Source organism: Phasianus colchicus, chromosome 33, assembly GCF_987193195.1.
Source record: "Phasianus colchicus chromosome 33, bPhaCol1.hap1.1, whole genome shotgun sequence".
Taxonomy (NCBI): Eukaryota; Metazoa; Chordata; class Aves; order Galliformes; family Phasianidae; genus Phasianus; species Phasianus colchicus.
Window position 1 is genome coordinate 939,571 of NC_143468.1, and position 20,179 is coordinate 959,749.

The 20,179-nt window shown below is 60.9% G+C and overlaps 4 protein-coding genes across 5 annotated transcripts; 1 reads left to right on the forward strand and 3 right to left on the reverse strand.

The window, feature by feature from the left end:
• Positions 1-20: 20 nt before the first annotated feature.
• DNAJC22 (DnaJ heat shock protein family (Hsp40) member C22) lies at positions 21-3,390 on the reverse strand. Of its 2 annotated transcripts, none has more exons than XM_090128481.1 (3): positions 3,370-3,390; positions 1,336-2,104; positions 21-268 (listed from the first exon to the last, which is right to left on the reverse strand). In XM_090128481.1, the coding sequence occupies exons 2-3, from the start codon at positions 2,053-2,055 to the stop codon at positions 83-85; spliced, it is 906 nt and encodes a 301-aa protein (XP_089984607.1). In that variant the 5' UTR covers positions 2,056-2,104; positions 3,370-3,390; the 3' UTR covers positions 21-82. The 2 variants fall into 2 exon arrangements, with proteins under 2 accessions (XP_089984607.1, XP_089984606.1); XM_090128480.1 differs by lacking the exon at positions 3,370-3,390 and adding an exon at positions 3,084-3,151.
• A 7,189-nt stretch (positions 3,391-10,579) lies between these two features.
• Positions 10,580-13,237, forward strand: C1QL4 (complement C1q like 4). The gene is made up of 2 exons (XM_031603252.2): positions 10,580-11,107; positions 12,639-13,237. The coding sequence occupies exons 1-2, from the start codon at positions 10,592-10,594 to the stop codon at positions 12,816-12,818; spliced, it is 696 nt and encodes a 231-aa protein (XP_031459112.1). The 5' UTR covers positions 10,580-10,591; the 3' UTR covers positions 12,819-13,237.
• A 345-nt stretch (positions 13,238-13,582) lies between these two features.
• LOC116235233 (uncharacterized) lies at positions 13,583-15,651 on the reverse strand. The gene is made up of 7 exons (XM_031603250.2): positions 15,362-15,651; positions 15,108-15,151; positions 14,796-15,014; positions 14,657-14,706; positions 14,320-14,565; positions 14,099-14,200; positions 13,583-13,981 (listed from the first exon to the last, which is right to left on the reverse strand). Exons 1-7 carry the CDS (start codon positions 15,526-15,528, stop codon positions 13,829-13,831), a joined length of 981 nt encoding a protein of 326 aa, XP_031459110.2. The 5' UTR covers positions 15,529-15,651; the 3' UTR covers positions 13,583-13,828.
• Positions 15,652-16,064: 413 nt separating this feature from the next.
• On the reverse strand, positions 16,065-19,747 carry PRPH (peripherin). The gene is made up of 7 exons (XM_090128479.1): positions 19,367-19,747; positions 18,343-18,403; positions 18,081-18,176; positions 17,842-18,009; positions 17,567-17,692; positions 17,272-17,479; positions 16,065-16,216 (listed from the first exon to the last, which is right to left on the reverse strand). The coding sequence occupies exons 1-7, from the start codon at positions 19,702-19,704 to the stop codon at positions 16,176-16,178; spliced, it is 1,038 nt and encodes a 345-aa protein (XP_089984605.1). The 5' UTR covers positions 19,705-19,747; the 3' UTR covers positions 16,065-16,175.
• Between the last annotated feature and the right edge of the window lie 432 nt (positions 19,748-20,179).

A 20,179-nucleotide genomic window follows, 5' to 3' on the forward strand; every position in this document is an offset into this window, starting at 1 on the left:
ACAAAGAAAGCAAAGCAACCTCGTGTTACAAAGCCCAGGTTACAACCCCCCCATCAGTGCTTCTGCGCCCTGCATGCCGGGCTCAGCCTCCTCCTGCTGCTGCCCTGCGGGGCCCCCCCAGCGCCTCGTAGGCTTCCTGCAGTTCAATGAAGCGTTGCTCGGCCTCTTCAACCCGCTGCCTGTTGTGGTCTGGATGCCAAACCTTCACCAGCTCCCGGTAGCTCCTCTGCACCTCCTCAATGCCAGAGCCAGGCGGGATGCCGAGAACCTGGAAGAGGCAAAAAAGGGATTCGATGGGATGAGGTAGCAGCATCCCCCTACACCTCAAAACACTCCAAAATCAGCCATGTGCACCCCGTGCTACTCTCCTATAGGCTAAGGGCAAACAAACCCCATTCCTCCCAGTGTTTGCCTCCCAAACACCCCAAAATCAGCCACATGCAACCTATATATATGTATGCCCTCAACAGGCTAGGGGCAGCCAAACCCCATTGCCCCCAGCTTTTGCTCCTGTGAGAATGGAATGTTATTCCTGCATTAGATATTAAAAAGGGGGAATTGATCTGAAGAAGTAGAGCACAGTGTAGTTGTATTTTGTAACTTGTCCTTAGAAATAGCTGATGTGAAAAAGTAGAAATACCATCTATGTTAGTAACATACTTTAGAAATATAGTTGCTGAACTGCGTGATTAATTCTTGCTTGCAAAACTGCAATAGTTTTTAAATGTTCCAAATAGTATAGGTATAGTATTATGGACTAGAAAGCACATTGTAGGGCTATTCTGTTTGGATAAGAGACCCTGGGCAAATGAAAAACAGACTTAACAAACGTCAAAGAAGCCAGGGCCTCTACGCAAGGCTGGATTGCCTTGGATAGGCAACCTTGGTAGGTTGAGATACAACAGGCAGGCATCAAGATACTTCCCCCTATCCTCCTTCCAAGCTTATCTCTGTGCAAGGACGAGCGGATGTGCAGAAACAATGACCAAGGGTTGAATGAGCAAGTGAGAACTTAACTAATTAGCGATGTGCTTAACGAGCAAAAATTGATGTTTATCCAGTATCTACGTTTAGTTGAGCGTCGGGAAGATTGTGATCCTAAAGTACTCAGCCAATGAGGAACCAGGGGAGAAAGAGATAAGCATCGAGTAATGGGGTATAAAAGATGCAGCGCTGTTTTCTGCGTGCTCTCCTCCTTGCAGGAGGCCCAACATTGCAATTGTGAATAAAACCTGCTTTATCAGAGATACCGTCCTGATCAATTATCAGGATATTTCCAACACCCCATCCAACCCCTCTACCCCATTCCTCCCCACGTCTCAATGCACCTCATACCTGATAAGCCCACAGCTGCCGCTCGGTGCATCCTCCAGGCCCAGCTTTGAGCCCCAGCATCCAAGCCAGGCTTTGGAGGGACCGCATGGGGACGGTCCCCACCCACCCCAAAGCCCCGGCGGTGCTGTGCAGCAGTCTGTACCCCACCGGGACGGCGAAGGCCATGTAGGCCATGCCCAGACGGAAGAGTCGGGCGCGGAGCCGCAACGGAGGCCCGACGGGATGCTGATAGCAACGGTGCCGCTGTGCCGCCATGCCTGCAGCCACGCTGGAGGGCAGCACGGCCAGCAGCTGGGCTTGGAAGAGGAGGGAGGTGAGGAAGGCTGCTGTAAGGATGCGGTGTGCTTTGGTGCTCTGCTCGCCCACGGAGGCTGTCAGGAGCACGCCCAGCCCCACGGCCAGCGGCTGGGCCAGCAGTTGGGGCACCCAGGGCAGTGCCAACGCGGCCACCAGTCCAAAATATGTCCCCACGACCACCTGCCCCACCAGGAGTATGGGGCTCAGCGCTGGCACAGCCCTCCTGTGCTGCCTTCTAGTGCTGTTGGCCGTGGCCACCCAATGGTGGAGGTGCCAGAGGTCGCTGAGCCAGCCGGCACCGAAGCCTCCCAGTGTCAGCATCCAGAGCAGAGCGTGGCTATCCCGGCCCAGGTAGAGGTGGTGCAGCCCCAGTGGTCCCCCCAGAGCCCACAGCCCGTAGGCCACCAGTAGCCGCTTGGCCATGCTGGTTGGCTCACGGCTGAGCTGTGGCACTGGTGTGGCATCTGGCGTCCTGTGGGAGGGAAGGCATGGCTGGGGGCAGTGGGGCACAGCTGTGCCTCCTGTGACAGACCCCTCTGTGTCCCATGTGCTAACCCGGGACTGCATGCACCAGCCCACCTAGAGTTGCTCCATGCCCAACCCTTGAACCCCCGTGTCCATATGGATCCCACCACTCAGAGTCGTGTCTGCCCACCCAGGGCTTGGCCATCCCTATCCAGGTCCCATATCCCCCACCCAGGACCCCCCATGCCCATCTGGAGGAACCACAAGACAACACAGAGCTATCTGGTGCCCACCCTGTGCAGTTTCAACGCTTGGCCATCCCTACCCAGGTCCAATATCCCCCCACCCAGGACCTCCTGTGCCCATCTGGAGGCACCACAAGACAACACAGAGCTATCTGATGCCCACCCTGTGCTGTTTCATGCCCACCCCAGAACCCCTGTGCCCATATGGATCCCACCACTCAGAGTCCTGTATGCCCACCCAGGGCTTGGCCATCCCTAACCAGGTCCCATACCCCCCACCCAGGACCCCCCATGCCCATTTGGAGGAACCACGAGCCTACTCAGAGCTATTTTGTGCCTCCCAGGGCTGTTTCATGCTCTCCCAGGACCTTCAGTGCTCATTCAGACCTGCTTCACACCTGCTCAGAACCCTGCATGCCCATCCAGGGCCCCCTGTGTCCGTATGAGATCCCACAAGCCCATCCAGAGCCATTTGGTTCCCACCCCGATCTGCCACCCAGGTCCCATAGCCCCAGTCAGGACCCCTCTATACCCATCTTGGCATCCCATTACCCCACCCAGAACCATTTTGCACCCACTCAGTACTCATCCACCCCCACCCATGTCCCATATCCCTATCCAGGATCCTCTCAGCCCACCCAAGACCACCCACATCTGTGCACCCATGGCCCCCCCAAGCCTCCCAGCACCACGTGTACCCACCCACGGCTCTGTGGACCCCCCCCAGCACCCCCAACCCACCTCTGCACAGAGTCCCACAGAGCTCACAGGCAGCTCTTCTCCTCCCCCCCCTCCCGACACGGACTTTGCCTCTGTGACAGCACCAGGCAAAGGGCAGGGCACTGAAAGCTGCTGTGGGGTGGGATCACAAAGCCCTAATATGGGAAGATCCCCCCCCCAAAAAAAAAACTGTGAGTGAAAGCCCCCAGACCCATGACAACCTCCCACCTCAGCCCCATGGCAACCCCTCCAGCCATCTGCCCCCCAAATGCAGCCATGCAGGCAATGCTGGAGCTGTGCCCCTTACCGGTGCTGTGCCCTCCCAGCAGCTTCCACCCCCCGCCCGCTCCCCCCCCGCAGCCCCCACCTTCACCACCGCTGCTGTGTTTGCTCGGCTTAGCCGCTGCCGGCCTCCAATTTGGTCTCATTCATTATTAACGGCCCTGGCCGGCTGTGCTGTTGACACAGCCACTCCAGAAGTGGGGACTAGAAGGGATGGGGGGGGCGGGGGGCAGTGATCCCCTCCTTGTGACCCCCTCCTCAGCTCAGCCCCCCATAGGCAACTCCCCCCCCCCCCCCCCCCCGCTGCAGCTCAGCAGGATGCAGGGATGCTGGGAGCCTGGATCCTATGGGATCCCACTAATATGGGGCAGGGGGAGATGCTGCAGCCCCCCTCTGCCCAGCTGCCCATCAGGGCTGACAGCGGCCCCCCCGCACTGCCCACCCCGCCTGGCTGCCTCCCTGACAGCGGCTCCCAGAAGGGCCACGCTTGGCTGAGCTGCGCCCTGGGGGGGGCTGGGGGGGAGGGGGGGTCTGCATTAGGATAAGGATGCATGGAGGGGGGCGAGGGGGGAGCTGCACCTGGAGGGTTGAATTGTGTTGGGATGGGGAGGTGTGGGGGGCTGCACCTGGGGGTGGGGGAACGGTGCCTTTTTTTTGGGGGGTTGCACCTTTTGGGGAGGGGGATGATCCCTTTCCTGGCTGCCCATAGCTGCTGTGCCCCCCCCTTCCCCCCCCATGCTGCAGTATGGGATCGATGCTGGTGGGTGGGGGGGGAAGGGGGGGGGGGCAGGTGTTGCTCCGCTGCTGGATCGATTTCTTAAAGTATCTGGATTTAAAAATGTCAAATCTGGCTCTCGAGCTCCAGGCTGGGAGGCAAGCAGGGGCCTCAGCCCCACTATGGTGGGCAGCACCCCCACCTCCACCTCCAGGCCTTGGTGTCCCCATGTCCCCAAAGCACAGGACCCCCCCCCATGGGTCTGTGGGGTCCCGGGGAGAGGGGGGTTGCTGTATATCCCCTTGTTGGGTGTAATAGAGACATTGATCAGCTCCGGGCGGCAGCGTTTAAGGCATCGATTGGCGGAGCCTTCCCGCTAATTGAAGCATTTGTCATCGCCTCGTTTGGGGGTGTCCAGCTGGGGGCTGCCCCGCGTGGGACAGCTGCTATGCACACCCCCAAGACACGCGTGTCCCCGTGCACACACATGTATTCACATGTCTGTATGATGCACACACATCCCTGTGCACATGCATTCCGTCTTCATGCACACATATCCCCATGGTGCACACAACCTCACGCACACGTGTGTCCCCATGCTGCACACACATCCATGTGCATGAATGTGTCCCCACGGTGCTCACACGTCCCTGCATACACACGTCCCCACGATGCACACACTTCTGTGCACACCTGTCCCTATGGAGCACACACATCCCTGTGCACATACATCCGCGCACACATGTCCCTATGATGCACACAACCTCATGCACACGCATGTGCCGATGGTGCACACACACACCCCTGAGCACACACCTCGTATCCTGGTGCACGCATATTCCCATGATGCACACAACCTCATGCACACTCGTCCCCATGATGCACGCACACCCCTGTGCACAAACATGCCCCCATCCTGCACAGCACCCCTCCGTACACACGTGCACTTCCGTGCAAACCTGCCCTTATGATTCACACACATCCCTGTGCACATACATCCCATCCTGATCCACACACATCCCTGTAACACACACAACCTCACGCACACGTGTGTCCCCATGCTGCGCACACATCCCTGCATACACACCTGTCCCTATGGTGCACACACACCCCATGCACACGCATCCTACCCTCACACCCATATTACCCCTGCATTACACACACACATCCTCATACAGATCCCCCCACCCCCAGCCCCCCCGTCCACCCATCCACACACGTGTGTGCACACACCACCGGCGCACACCCAAAGGGTCGGTTGAAGGCATCCGGCGCCGCTCCCGAATGTCACGTTGCCTTGTCAGTTTGCTGGTAATTAATGCAAACTCCGGGGCCGGAGTCCCTCTGGACTCGTACATCACTGCCAGCGCCGGGCTGCAGAGCAGCCCCTTTACCCAAGTGCTGTTATTAGGGGAATTTTATATGTATTAGCTGTTGATGCACATTAATACATTAAAAATGTCAGCGGTGGAGGCCAGCTAATTGTCTGATTTAAATGTCTATTTGTCAGCGGGTGCCTCAGGTAGGCATGAGGTGAATGTGCAATGAGCCCCCCGACCCTGTGGGGTGGGGGTGAGCCCTGGGGGGGCACCGGGATGGTGGCACGGGGGGACAATGGGGCGCGGGGTGGGGGGCTGCGGGTTCTGCTGTACAACAGGGGGTAGTGGGACCCTGCGCCCCCGCCACCCCCCTTGATCACTGCCTGGCTGGGATGGATTTCTCCACCCGACATCCTCTGAATCCTTAATAAATGCTGCTTGTCCAGAGAATTAATCCGGGGCAGCCCACAGCCATCCATCTCGTCACGCGTTGGCATGTGGTGACGGACGGCCCCGCTGCCGCCCCAGCAGTGACTCAGCCAGGGGGGCCATGAATCCCCCCCCCAACCTCTCATGGGGATATCCCCAAATCTCAGTGTTTTCACCCCCCACTGACACCCTGCTGCTCCATGGCTGCAGTGCCATGGAGACACCCCCAAGAAAACAGGGTGCAGGTGAACTTGGGGGTCCCCAAAGTCCTCCCCGGTGTCATCTGCTCCCCAACTCACCTCATCCTGAGCCCAACACAGCCACAACATGTGGGGCCATGCCCTGTTAATAGCCCCCAGCTGCTTCATCAGCAATTAGCAGCAGACGTTAACGAACCTGGGTGGGCAGCAGAGGGAGATGTGCCAGTGCCCAGGAGGTGCTGGGGCACAAAGAGTGCGCACTGGGGAGGCACAAATTAGGGGTGGGTGCACAATGGGTACAGGGCTTACACTGAGTACAGGGCTCAAAATGGAGACAGGATATGCACTGGAAACAAGGCACAGGGGCTCCCTCATCCTGGGGGAGGTGACAAGGTGCCAGGCCCCCCTGCAGGCAGCAGGTGACACTTTCCACCTGTCACCATGCACGCAGGCAGCATCGCCTTCCTGCCATCCTTGGGACCTGTTGAGCCGCCCGCAGCCCCCCCAGGCCATGTGTCCTCCCTCCTCCTCGCTGCTGTTGGTTTATTTGTCTCCATTCAAGGACAATTTTCATCCAATTTGGGCCCGGCACACGGCCTGGCTTTATTGCAAACACGCCCTGGATGGAGCGCGGCGCCCGGGTGCCTCCGGCCAATCTATATTCATTTGCACAAGGCTCCCCCGTGACCACGTGCCGGGCGCAGACACACCAATCTGTCTGCTGGTCCCAGTGCAGTGCAGCAACTGGGAGGGAAGTGACACGGTGATGGCATGGGGAGAGGGACAGGGACACCCACTGTGTGCTGGGATGGGTCACCGAGCGCTGGGGCCTGTGATCCATCCACTGTGGATCATAAGCTGTGCACTGGGGACCGTGCACAATGAGTGTGCACCATGTGCCATGCACTGTGTGCCGTGCACTGAGAACCATGCACAGTGCACTGTGCACCACGGACTGCACCAGGGCTGTGCACTGTGCACTGGAGACTCTGCACAGTGCATGGGCACCGTGTGCCGTGCACCAGGGGCACTGAGGGCGGTGCACAGTGCATCACAGACCAGGCACTGGGCATGAGGCGCTGGGCACGCTGGGCTTTTGGAGACCAGGATGTGACCCTGCCTGCAGAGGCAGATGGTGACTGTGCTTTGGTGCCCGCCAGACAGCCCCCCCTCCCCGTGCCGGCCCCGCTCGCGGCCCTGGGGCTGCAGATCATGCATTTATTCATGCTCTGCTCCCCAGCTCCACTGCCAGCCCTGAGCTTGTGGCGGGGCTCGGCGCCCCGCAGCATCCCCTTAGCTGCTGCAGGACACGTCCATCACCGCCGGCCCCACGTAGCCCCGAGGAGTGTCATCCCCACTTCTCCTCATGGCATGGGGACCCACGGCCACTAAATCCCCATCCACTGTGACAAAGTGGGGCACCTCCACCACCGGTGCCACTGTGTGCTGCTGAGCTGCCCCTATAGCCATGAGCGGGATTTATCTCCGAGCCTCCATCCCCCCCATCTTCCCACCACCACTGCTGCTCTCTCCAGGGTTGACCTTTCCCTCCTGCTATTTTTACTGGCAGTGTTTGCACTGCACTACCTCTCCTCACAGTCTGTGCTGGGGCTGCAGCTGCCCCTGGGTGCAGCACCACCAATGGGACCCCAATGGGACTGGGAAGGCTGGGAGCAGCCGGGACCCCTCGTGTTCCCATGAATGGCACCTTTCCGCTGAGCTCCCTTTCCCCGTATGCCCCCAGCTCTTGCTAATTAGCGTTCAGGCTTCCCCTCGCGGCCTCCCTAATTAATTCGCTGTTGCTGCTCATTAAGATCAGCCAACAGAAGGGCGGTGATGGTGGTGGGACTCCGATGTCCCCATCCCCAGGGGACAGCTTGGGCAGCATTGATCGCTCCCGGACCCCATCCCCTCTGCGGGAACTGCTCCCACTGCTGTAATTTGTTGCACAAACAGCGCCGGGCGGTTCAGGATTGCATTGATCCTCCAGCATAAAGGGCCCATAAATCCGTCGTGGAGCCCGGCTGATGGATCGGCGCCCTTTGGAGGGAGCTGGCCCAGCCTGCAAATTTAAAAACTATCTGGATAAATTACACAGAAAGGAGCATCTCCCACCACCCGTGTGCCAGCGTGTATCTGCACACGTGCATACACACACACACACACACACACACACACACCAGGCATGCACAGATGCAAATGCACACAAGCACAGGTGCATGCGGGGCGTGCACTCACATGCACATGCATAGTGCATGCACTCACATGCGTGCATGCACACCTGCAGCCCCCCAGCTTGCATCCCTGCATGCACACATGGGTGCAGAGGGACGGCTGCAAGGACATGCATGGGCCCTGCAGGTCCCAGAGCGCTTCCATTTTGGGCTGTGTCCTCCCCCACTTGCAGCAGTGAGGCCATGGGGGGCAGCCCTGCACCCTGAGGGTGGAGGGTGAGATTTGGCTGTGCACAAAGCAGTGGAGCCTGTCAGGGTTTGAAAAGAGCAGCCATAAATCTGCTCCCCCTGGGGTTGTGGGCTGTATCTCCCCACCAATATTGCATCCGTGGAGGGAACTCCAGCCCTCGGGTGCTGCTGTTCTGCTGGGTTCAATGTGGGTGAGCCCCCCCAAAATGAGTGGCCCCCAGAAATGGGCTAGTGGCCGCAGGCATGCAGGGACCCCAAGTGGGGCTGAAGATGGAAAGCTGTGGGGGGTCCCGCATGCATGCACACAGCTTGCCCCCAAACGCACTGCACCCATTTCATGCACACAGAAATGCACGCTCACAGCACAACCCTGGCAAACTCACACCCACGTCTTGCACATCTCTGTGCACGCGTGGATGCAGACATAGGTCTGTGCACAAACAGAACCCTGTGGGCACATGCATCCCGTGCACTCACCAATGCAGATGCAGCCCTGTGCACACACACACACTGAGCCCTTTACACACATGCACACACCCGTGCAAACACACATCCCTGCACCAGCATCCCCCTGAGCACACAACCCCATGCATCATCCATGCATCGCGCACAACCTTGCACACACACAGCTCTGCACACACACATGCATGCACGGACCCAAGTGCACTCTGTGTGCATGCACACAGAGCTCTGCACACCCATTCTCATGCACTAACACGAGTCCACACACCCATGCACACCCCACAAACAACCACAGAGCTCTGCAAGCCCGTGCACCCCCCCACACACCAGCACCTCCTTGCACACGCACTCACCCCCCTCCTTGCACCCCCTCTTTCCCACTCTCTCCTTCGCTCCCCCCCCGCAGCCCCGCGCCCCCCCCCCCCTCCCGCCCCCGCCCCTGCCGTGCCCGGTGCCGTCGGGCGGAGCGGAGCTGCGGGCGCGGTGCGGTGCGGTGCGGGCGGCGGACTCGGCACGTGGCTCCCGCAGCCGCGGGCGGCAGGTGGGCACCGGCGGGCACCGAGGGGTTCCGGGGGGGGTCGAGGGGGGAGCACGAGGCCCGGTGGGACGGCCCCGACAGCGTCGCGCAGCCGCCCCAGTAGCCGCCGCCGGTGCGCACCGGGAGAGCGGGGACGCCCCCGGGGGCCGCTGCCGGTACGGGGGTGCCGCTCTCGGGGAACTTGGCGAGAAGTTCCGTCCCGGCTCCATCCCGGCTCCGGTTACATCACCAGCTCCAGCACCGTCTCCGGTCCTGCCTGCTCCATTGGCTCCGCCAACGGCTCCGGTCCTGGTTGCAGCGGGAGCTCCAGCCCCGACTCCGCTCCCGGCTCGGGTCCCGGCTCCGCTCCCGGCTCCGCCAACGGCTCTGCGCTCTTCCCCTCTGCCAGCTCCAGTCCCGGCTCCGCCTGCAGCTCCGCTCCCGGCTCCGGTCCCAGCAACAATTCCAGCCCCATTGCTCCGTGCCCGGCCCCGCGCCCGGCCCCATCGCTCCCAGCCCCGGTGCTGTCCCCATCCGTTTATCCCTATTCCTTCTCTCATCCCTGTCCCATTCCCCTCCCTATCCTCAACCCCTGCTCCCGGTCCCATCGATCCCAGCCCTGTTCCTGTCCCCATCCTCGTCCTTGCTGCTAGCTCCAGTGCCAATCCTGTTCCCGTCCCCATCCCTATTCCCGTCTCCATTCCTACCCCTGCTGCTGTCCCCAGCCCCAACCCCGTCCTCATCTCTGCTGCCATCTCCAGCCCCACTGCTCTCCCCATCCCCGTCCCCACCACCACCTCCATCCCTATTCCTGTCCCTATCCCTTCTGCTGTCACCATCCCCACCACTATTTCCAACCCCATCCTCACCTCCCTCACCATCCCCATCCCTGCTGCTCTCCCCATCCCCATCCCCGACCTCATCCCCACTTCCGTCCCCATCCTCGTCCCCATTCCAACCTCCCTCCCCGCCACCAGCTCCATCCCCACCGCTGTCCTCATCCCGCCCCATCCTCGCTCCCAGCCCGCTCCCTGCCGCGCCGTGAGGCTCAGCGGGCGGCCCCCCGCCGTCCACCCCCCCGGCTCCACCATCGCTCCCAAGGGTGACGAGGACCTTCTGGCACTGGCTGCCTCTCGGCTGAGCCGCAGGAAACGCGTGGCCGGGGCGGCCGTCGGCGTGGCCATGGTGCTGGTGCTGCTGGTGGCCATCCCGCTGCTGGTGCACAGCTCCAAGGCGGCCGCCCACTACGAGATGCTGGGCAGCTGCCGCATGGTTTGCGACCCCTACCCCGAGCTGCCTCCCGCCTCCCCCCCTCCCTTCCTACCGGGGGCAAAGGGAGAACCGGGGCGCAAAGGGCGTGCCGGCGTTCGGGGCCCCCCCGGACCACCGGGACCGCGGGGACCGCCGGGTGAACCGGGTCGACCGGGACCACCGGGACCTCCAGGGCCGGGTCCTGGGGGGTACATCCCCTCCTTCTACAGCCCCAAGATTGCGTTCTATGCGGGCCTGCGGAAGCCCCACGAGGGCTACGAGGTGCTGCGCTTCGACGACGTGGTGACCAACGTGGGCAACTACTACGAACCATCGAGTGGCAAATTCACCTGCCCGCTCCCCGGCATCTACTTCTTCACCTACCACGTCCTCATGCGCGGCGGCGATGGCACCAGCATGTGGGCTGACCTCATGAAGAACGGGCAGGTATGGCACGGGACCCCCAGCAGCTCCCACCAGGCCCCCGTTTTCCTCTTCACCCCCTTTGCCCTTAGAACCCCCAGCCCCATCTCTCTGTGTCTCCACCCGGCTCCTCCAGCCTTCTTCCCGCTGCCTGCTGTCCCTATCCCTGCTCTCCCGTTCCAGTTCCCCCAATTTGGTTTTCCCAATTTGTTTCCTCCCATCTTGCTTCTCCAATTCTGCTTTTCCCTCATCCTGGCTCCCCCCAGCTTTCTGTCCCAAATTCCTGCCATTCCAGTTCATATAATTTTTCCACCATCCGAGTCCTCTATCCTGATTCCCAAACCCATTCTCTCTTCCCCATCGCCCTGCACTCATCCCCACTCATCCCATTTCCCCAATCCCCATTCCCTCATCCCCTTTCCCAAACCCATCTTCATCCTATTTCCCTAATCCCATTCCTTCCATTCCCATTCCCTCCATTCCTATTCTTCTGTCCCCATTCCCCTACACCCATCTCCATCTCCATTTCCCTAATCCCCACTCCCTCCATCCCCATTTCCATCCCCATTCCCCTACACCCATCTCCATCCCATTTCCCCAATCCCCACTCCTTCCATCCCCATTCCTCTGTCCCCATTCCTCTACACCCATCTCCATCCCCAATCCCATCCCCTCCACCCCCATTCCCCCGATCCCACATCTTCCATCACTGCTCCCCTCAGATCCTATTCCCTTCATCCCCACATACCCCTTATCCTTTTTTTCCTATCTCTTCTCTTCTCCCCTTCGCAGAGGTGTGGGGGGTGGACCAGCAGAGCCCCACAGCCCCAGACCCATCCCCACCACCCACATCTGGGGCATCAATCCCCCCTTTATGCCCAGAACTCCCACTGGAGGACCAGGGGAACACACTGCCCCGCATAGAACAGGGTCTGCCTACTGCGGGGGTCCATCTGTGCCCCCCGATAGCCACCAGGCCACCACCAGGAGGGTCTGCCTGCGCCCTCACCCGCTCCCTTTGTTCACAGAGATGCAGCTCAGCCCTTTCCCACCTCACCCCAGACATTTTCTATTTGTTATGGGATAAAAGAGCATTGATCTGCTGTGGTGGATGCCAGCTCTGCCACCCCAATGGGAGCTGCTTGTTCCCCCCAAGGAACCCAAAGGGGTGTGGGGATGCCGAGGGTGGCCGTGGGCTCCAACACTGGGGCTCTGCAGTCCTCTTTGCTCCTGGGACAGGGGAGGATGTGGGATTCAGGGACACAGTGCAAGGCCACCAAACTGGAGGGACATTGTTGTGGGGAGGATGGCGGGAGGGGGGGGGGGGGACTGGCACTGCCACCTCCTGGCACCACAGCACTGCCGCAGGTGGGCGGCACGACCTTGAGCAGCCACGGATGGCAGACTGAGGGGATCTGGGGGGGATGGGGAGGGGACGACAGAGCAGCTCAGCACCCCACCCCCAAACCACCCCTGGGGAGCACATATCGGGGCGGTGGTGGTGGTTGTGTGTGGAGGGGTGGTCCTTGATGGCTGTGCCCCCCCTCTCCCCAAGGTTCGGGCCAGCGCCATCGCTCAGGATGCGGATCAGAACTACGACTACGCCAGCAACAGCGTCATCCTGCACCTGGACGTGGGTGATGAGGTGTGTGTCAAGCTGGATGGTGGCAAAGTGCACGGCGGTAACACCAACAAGTACAGCACCTTCTCAGGCTTCATCATCTACCCTGACTGAGCACTGGGGCGGGAGGGGGGCACCTCCAAGGCACCACCGTCGTCCCCTCTGCCTCCCTTCCCTAAGGTGATGATGCCCATAGGGAAAACCATTCTGCACCTCTGCCCTGCAGGCACTGATACCTCGCAGCTCCTTTGCACACGCACAGCAGCCTCCCCGTGCACCCCCTCCCCATCACACACACGTGTGTGCATGCTCACCGCCGTCCCCATGCGCCTCCTCCACGTTACACACGCGTGTGCGCTCACCACACCTCCCCCATATACCCACTCACAAGTGTAAATGCTCCCTGCCCACCCCTGCATGTCAACACCCCATGGGCATTGGGGTCTCCCATTGCTGTGCTGTCCCCCTGGAGCCCCCCCCATCCCTGAACCCCGCAGTTTGTTGCACTCTGTGTTCACCCCAAATAAAATATAGTGGGTTTGGAGGTGCAGCTGCTGCCTCAGCCTCATCATGGGGATGGTGTGGGGAGGGACAGAGCTGAGCCCATGTCTCGTGTCACTGCAGCAGTAACAAATGGGGCACTGACACTGCCACCAGGGATGGGGACGGTCACCCTCCCCCCACACCCACGGGGACACAGCAGCAGGATGCAGCCCCACCACCTCTCCTATGGGCTTCGTGGGGGCTCTGAATGAATGTGAGCATTCCCACCTTGTGGGCACTGCTGTCACCGCGTGGCCAACGTGTGGCACTGCCACCAAACCCAGGGGACACGTCGGGGTTGGGGGCTGCCCCAGGGACACCAAGGAGACCCCATACAGCAAAACAAAGCAGACAATATTTTATTCACACTTTTCTTCAGCGATCTCCCTCTCCCCCCCAGCTCTCACACTCCTTGTGCCCAGAACACCCATACTGCCCTGCATTGGAGGGGGGTCTGCCTGCTGCAGGGGGCCGTCTGTACCCCCCAGCAGCCACTTGGCCACCACCAGGAGGGTCTGTCTGTGCCCTCACCCACTCCCTTTGTTCACAGAGATGCAGCTCAACCCCCATGTAGGTCACAGTTAGGAGGAGAGGCTGTGGGTATCCAGGGGGTCCTGGGGCATGGGGTCCACCCCCAACTCGGTCATGAGCCCCCACAGCTCCTTCAGCACCGCTACAGCATCCGGTCGGTCCTGCACCATCTGCAGCAGCTGCTGCAGGAGCAGGGCTGCACGCTGTGGGACACAGATTGAGTGTGGGGCTTGGAGTGAGACCCCCCTCCTCACCTCCAGGGTTCCCCCTCAACCTGAGGATCCAGCCTTGAGCCCAGGGACCCTCGCAGCCCCCCCTACCTGTGCCTTGCTGGGGCCTGGGGTGCTGCTGGGATGTGTCATCGTCACCTTAGCATCCTGCTGGCCTTCGTTCCCCTTGAAGAGCTGCACCACCACCTTGTCCTGGGGGGAGAGTTCCCACAGTCAGACCACACCTAGCACTCCAAGCCTCCACCCCTAGCTGAAGGGAGGGAGGAATGGGTGTGACATGGGGACCAAAGTGCCCCAGAGCACACACTCACCCAGGATGGGGACAGATTGTTGTTGCTGACAGCAGCGTATGCACGGGGGTCAGACTGGGGAGTCACAGCCGGTCGCCAGCGCAGGGGGGTCTCCGAGGGGACAACGCCATCAGCAGGGGCTGGAGGGGCAGGTTGGGAGCCCTTCCCAGTGCTCAAGCTGCCCCCCACCTGCAGGGCACGTGGCTGGGAGATGCAAGGGGTGAGGCACGGCGTGCGGAGCGAGCTCTGAGTGCGGGGGGCAGAACGCTGCGGAGTGAAAGGGGAGAGCAGAGCAGGATGAGGGTGTGAGGGAGAGGAGTTGGAGCTGGCATTCCCCCCCTGCCCCTCACATACACACCATGTTCTTGGTGACAGAGACGCAGAGAGTCAAGCCAGCACTGGAGGAGCCTGCAGGGGGTGGGGAAGGGGGCTCAGCACCAACAAACCCCCACCCCCAGAGTGCAGAGTGGGGCAGGTTGGGGGGGGATAGGATGTACCTGGGGTGCCGTTCTTCTTCTTCTTGGGGACCCTCAGCCCCATGGATGCACCCTCCTGGAGGGGACCAAGCAGTGCTGTTTGGGTCCCTGCTGTACTCAGAGGGGAGGGTCCTTTGGCAGAGGGGGGGGCACGGGCGGGCACCCTGCGGGCCAAGCAGGGCCTGCGCCCCGCAGCCCCCAGCACAGGGGTGGCAACGGGTGAGGGGGTGACGGTGGTCTCTGTGGGGAGAAAGATCATGGGGGGGGGGGGGAGGGGGCACCCAACCACGAGGTGCCAAAGCGGGGCGGGGGGGGGGAGGGGAGGGAACTCACCTACATCCAGCGCTGGGGGAGGGGGCTGCTCCACCTCTGCGTCACTGCGGGGAGCAGAGCAGCACAGTGAGGACCCCCGCCCCAAAAACTGAGGGCCCCTTTCCGTGGGGGGGAGGAAGAAGCGGAGGGGGAGGGAGGCGGCGGGGGGGGGGGGGGGGGTAGGAACCCCGTGCCCACTTCCGCGCTCTGTCGGCAGCCCCCCCAGCAAAACTCAAGGCGCTCCTTCACGGATTCGTGTCTCCCCCCCCCCTTACCGGGGCTGCCCACAGGACGGAGCGGTGCAGGCAGCGTTCGGTCGTTCTCCATGTTCCGCGCAACGGGAGCGGGTCCGCACCGGGACTCGGCCGTAAGGAAAGCGTTTCACGGTGTCGTTCGGCCCCGGAGTGCGGTTCTCCTTCTGGGAAGAGCCGCCCACCACCATCGCGCTCCGCAACCGCGTCCCGCACCGCCGCCGCTTTAAGTCCTCCTTAAGGCTCCTCCCGCCGCCCGTTACCGAACTCAACGCGGCCGCTTATTGGTCCCCGCGCGGCCAATGGGAAGCGCGCGGAGTGCGGATTGGTCCGCGCTGAGCGAATGGGGCGCACGCGGGGTTAGGGGGCGGAGACAGGGAGGGGAACCATAGAGAGGAGGGAGGGAGGGGAACCATAGAGAGGAGGGAGGGAGGGGAACCATAGAGAGGAGGGGAGGGGGAGGAACCATAGGGGGGGGGGGGGGGGGAACCATAGAGAGGGGGGGGGGGGGGGGGGGAACCATAGAGAGGGATTGTTGGGGAAACCATAGAGTGGAAGAAGATGGATGAGAACCATAGGAAGGACAGAGGACCACGGGGAGGAGGGTTTGGGCAGAGTGACTGTGTGCAGACTGGGGGAAAGCGGGGGACCCGCCCCCCGAAGGCCCCGCCCCCTGCAGTGACTCCGCCTCCTCCAAGCTCCATTCTTTATTTGCGGCTGAGGAGGTGGGGGGGCAGCAGCGGGACCCCCCCCTCCGCTCTGCTACAACATTGAGCACGGCAGCAAATAGCAATAAATAAAGGCACAGGCATGGGGGGCGGCCACGGAGGCCTCTTCATCACTTGGGCTCCACTCCTTGCATGACTCCATCACCACCTGCTGCGGGGGGAGAAAGGACATCAGATCCATTGGGGGTGGGCAGACCCCATCTGGGAAGGGCCAGTTCCATGGGGAGGGGGTCAGAACCTATTTGAGGGTGGAGCAACCCCCCGGGGAGGGGTCGTACCCAATCATTCTGGAGGTGGGGGGTTGGGAGGAGGTCAGTCCCTCCTCCTAGAGGACCTTTAAGCTGTTCCCCCTCCCCCCCATCCCCCCAGTTTGGCAAGTTTCTATTGCTTGTTATGCCATAACACCATAACTTCCTACCTCAGTGCATTATAACCCAAAACAATACATGTGAAATCCAAGCAAAAAAAGTCCTTGCACCTGGTGGATGCAAAGATAAAAGCAGTCTGTTGTGACTCCAGTGGGATTGGTCAGGAAAACAAGGCTGTGCACACACCAAGCAAAGCCAATCTGGAAAGTTGTAGAACAAGCACTCATAGATTCCTTTTGCTAAACTAATGTATTCATCCTTGAAGGGATAGACTGATGTCTATTGCTAAACCAGTCTATGGGGGGGAGCAGCTTCATTAGTCGGGTCTAACTCATTAGAAAAAGGGGATGGCCTCCATTGGGGAGGGGTCAGACCCTTTGGGGAGGGCAGGGCGCTCACCTTCCCATCCCACAGCACAGTGGTTTTGATGAGCACCATCCTCCACACAGGGCTCAGTGGTGGATCAAGCACTGGGGGAGGGAGAAGCCACCAAAACCCTTCTCCCACCCCTCCAGACAAAGCTTTGGGATGGGGGCACGAGGACACAGCTGCAGCCCTTGGGGGTCCTGGCCACCCCTCACTGCAGTTCTAGTGGGGATGGAGACAGCGGGGTGCAGGGGGAGGTGACCCTGATTTTGCACTTCAATCCAATAAGAAGGGAATGGGAAGGGGATCCTCTCCAATGGCTGAGGTCTGCACAGCTGCTGTGCACAGCCCGATGCTGCACCCCACGGTCTCCCAGCACACAAAGGGATGCATCCACTGCCCCGTGCTCAGGGTCACATCTCAGTGCTGCCCTCCCCATAGGACATCCCCCTGCCTCACCAGCCCTCCTCACTGTTCAGCAGCTTGCGGTACGTGGCGATCTCCACGTCCAGGGCCATCTTGACACGGAGCAGATCCTGATACTCGTGCAGCTGCCGTGCCATCTCCTTCTTCATGCTCTGGATCTCCTGCTCCAGCCTCCCCATTGCCTCCTGGTAGCTCCTGATCTCCGTGCCAAACTCATCCTCCATCTCCTGCATCTGTCTCTGCAGTGCTTCATTCTGCAGGATGGAGGGGGGACACAAAGAGATGGAATGGTGATGGGGGACTCCTTGTTCCCCTCTACCCCCCAACCCGCCAGTGCTCACCATGCCCTTCAGCCCATCCACTTCGGAGGTGAGGCTCTGGATCTGCCTCTGGGATTCGTTCATCTCCTGCTTGGCCACCCGCAGCGCCTCGCAGTTACGGTTGGCAGCATCCAACAGATCAGCAAACTGCAGGCACCGTGGGGGACGGGGGGAAGAAAGAGGGTCAGCATCGTGGAGGTGCCCCCATCATCCCCACATCAGCAAACTGCAAGTGCTGATGTGGAGAGGTCAGCCCTGTGGGGGTGTTCCCATCCCATGCATGCCCCCACGGGTACCTTGGCTTTGTACCACTCCTCGGCTTCCTGCAGGTTTGTGACAGTGATGCTCTCATACTGCGTGCGGATGTCGCGCAGTGCAGCTGTCAGATCCGGCTGCTGCAGCTCCATTCGTGCCCCTGCCTGTGCCTGTGGGCTCTGTGCATTCACCTCCAGCTCCCACAGCTCCTACGTGCCCACATTACACCATCACACCACAGCCCCCACATGGGACCCCCACCCCCCCATCCCCCCACAACCTCCTCGTGTAGCTTCTTCAAGAAGCCAATCTCATCCATCAGCAGCTCAATCCTGTGCTCCAGCTCCAGGCGGGACAGCGTAGCATCGTCCATGTCCTGCAATGGCTAAAGCTGCAGGGACTGCAAAGAGGATGGGACCCCCTCCCCCCCCAACACACTTCAGGCCACCCCCTGGGCATAGTGCATGGGGCATCCCCGAGCTCTTTGCCTATTGGTGTGGGAAGTACACGGGGTGCACTGGACCCCCCCCTCCCCATCTCACCTTGCGGAACAGCACCAGGCTCTGCTCTGCATCTTCACGCTTCTGCATCTCATCCTCCAGCCTGAGGTGCAACGGGAGGGAGGTCAAAGTGTGTGTGTGTGGGGAGGGGACAGAACCCCATTTTAGGGATATATAAGGGGGAATTTCTTTGTTTCTGGCACAGGCTGCCCAGAGAAGCTGTGGGTTCCCCACCCTGGAGGTGCCCAAGGCCAGGCTGCATGGGACCCTGGGCAGTTTGATGAGGTGGGGGGCAACCAACACATGGCAGTGGTTGGGTTGGAAGGGCTTTGAAATGCATCCCCTGCATCCCCTGGTCGTTTGCAACACATCTCAGTCCTCACCCAACATCCCTGTCCCATTCCCTTGTCATTGTCTCCCCCCCTCTGCGGACCATACCGGGTCCCCTCCCTGGTGTGTCCTGGTTCATTCTGGAATCCCCGTCCCCAAGCCCTATCCCTTTGCAACACACCCCATTTCATTCCTCACTGCCCATCCCTATGGCCCCAGTATATTTCCTGCTTCCCATCCCAGTGCATCTCAATCTCCATCTCTGTGACCCCCACTGCATTTCCTATTCCCCACCCCCAGTACATCCCAATGCATCCTAGATCCGTCCCCAGCATCCCCTGCTGCCCATCCCTATTATGACCTCCGCTGCACTTCCTAGACCCTATCCCATTCATCTCCAGTTCCTACCCCCAGACCACACCCAGTCCCTCCTCAGCACATCCCCGTTCATCCCACAGTCTCCATTCCAGATCCTCCTCAACCCCAACGGCTCCCGGTCCCCACCGCCGTACATTCCGGTTCACCCCACGGTCCCCAATCCTGGATCACTCCCAGCCCCTCCCCAGCACATCCCGGTTAACTCACTCTCGCTCTCCCCACTACACATTTCAGTGCGCCCACCCCTCCTTCCCCATCGCATCCCGGTCCTCACATCACATCACTCCCGCTCCCTCCCCTATACATTTCGGTCTACCCCTCCCATCACACCCCCTCCGTTTCTCCTCCCGCCGCGCACCGCCGCCGCAGCCCCTGCAGCTCCGCCGCGAGCCCATCGCGCTCTCCCTGCAGCCGTTCCCTCTCCCGGCCGAGGCGCTGCAGCCGCTCCCGCAGCCCCCGCAGCTCTCCCCGCACCAACCCCGCAGCGCGGGGAGCGGCGGCGGCGCGACCGATGGCTGTGCGAAGGGCTCCGTTCTGCCGCTCCAACGCCCGCACCCTCTCCAGAAAAGCGGCGAAACGATCGTTCAGAGCCGCCAACTCCGTCCGCTCCGCGCTGCGCTCCGCCGAACGCCCGTCAGCGGGAACCGGCGGAGAATCGAGGGTGCGGTCCCGGGGTGGGGAGAAATCGCGATTCATCGCGGCTGCGGGAAGAGGCGGCCGCCGGGGATTGCGGATTGACAGCGAGCGGCGGCTCCGCCCCGGCCGGGGGATGCGGGAGTGAGGAGCAACGGGAGGGAAATGAGGGGAGGGGATTTGGGGTGGGGGCGGGGCTCCCCCAGGTGCCCCCGGTCGCTCCCTGGGCTCAGGTGAGAGCTGCTGGGTGCTAAAAGCAGCGGGGTTTGAGCATCGCTTGCGCTCCCCATCCCTCCACCACTGTCACTGAATTCCCCTAGTAATTAGATTTCGGTAAGGAAGCATTTAAGAAAAACGTAATTTTTCTTAACGTAACATGGATTTCCTGGCTTTGGAGAATTAATTTAATTTAATTTAATTTAATTTAATTTATTTCCCTATTTTCTTTTTTTCCAGCTTTGCGCTCTTCAAAATCAAATGGAAAAACCCCACGCCGCGCTCGGAGCCGCGCGGCTCTTTTCTCGGTCTCTGCTGCCGC

Excerpts from the sequence above, each read along its gene's own strand:
- DNAJC22 (XM_090128481.1), bottom strand. The coding sequence starts at position 2,055 with ATGGCCAAGCGGCTACTGGTGGCCTACGGGCTGTGGGCTCTGGGGGGA. Across the intron at positions 269-1,335 it reads GGCAGCTGTGGGCTTATCAG|GTTCTCGGCATCCCGCCTGG; the intron begins GTATGAGGTGCA and ends TGCCTCTTCCAG.
- C1QL4 (XM_031603252.2), top strand. The coding sequence starts at position 10,592 with ATGGTGCTGGTGCTGCTGGTGGCCATCCCGCTGCTGGTGCACAGCTCC. Across the intron at positions 11,108-12,638 it reads ACCTCATGAAGAACGGGCAG|GTTCGGGCCAGCGCCATCGC; the intron begins GTATGGCACGGG and ends CCTCTCCCCAAG.
- LOC116235233 (XM_031603250.2), bottom strand. The coding sequence starts at position 15,528 with ATGGTGGTGGGCGGCTCTTCCCAGAAGGAGAACCGCACTCCGGGGCCG. Across the intron at positions 14,707-14,795 it reads GAAGAAGAACGGCACCCCAG|GCTCCTCCAGTGCTGGCTTG; the intron begins GTACATCCTATC and ends CACCCCCTGCAG. Across the intron at positions 13,982-14,098 it reads CAGGCCCCAGCAAGGCACAG|CGTGCAGCCCTGCTCCTGCA; the intron begins GTAGGGGGGGCT and ends TGTGTCCCACAG.
- PRPH (XM_090128479.1), bottom strand. The coding sequence starts at position 19,704 with ATGAATCGCGATTTCTCCCCACCCCGGGACCGCACCCTCGATTCTCCG. Across the intron at positions 18,010-18,080 it reads TGAAGAAGCTACACGAGGAG|GAGCTGTGGGAGCTGGAGGT; the intron begins GTTGTGGGGGGA and ends GTGGGCACGTAG. Across the intron at positions 17,480-17,566 it reads TGGATGGGCTGAAGGGCATG|AATGAAGCACTGCAGAGACA; the intron begins GTGAGCACTGGC and ends TCCATCCTGCAG.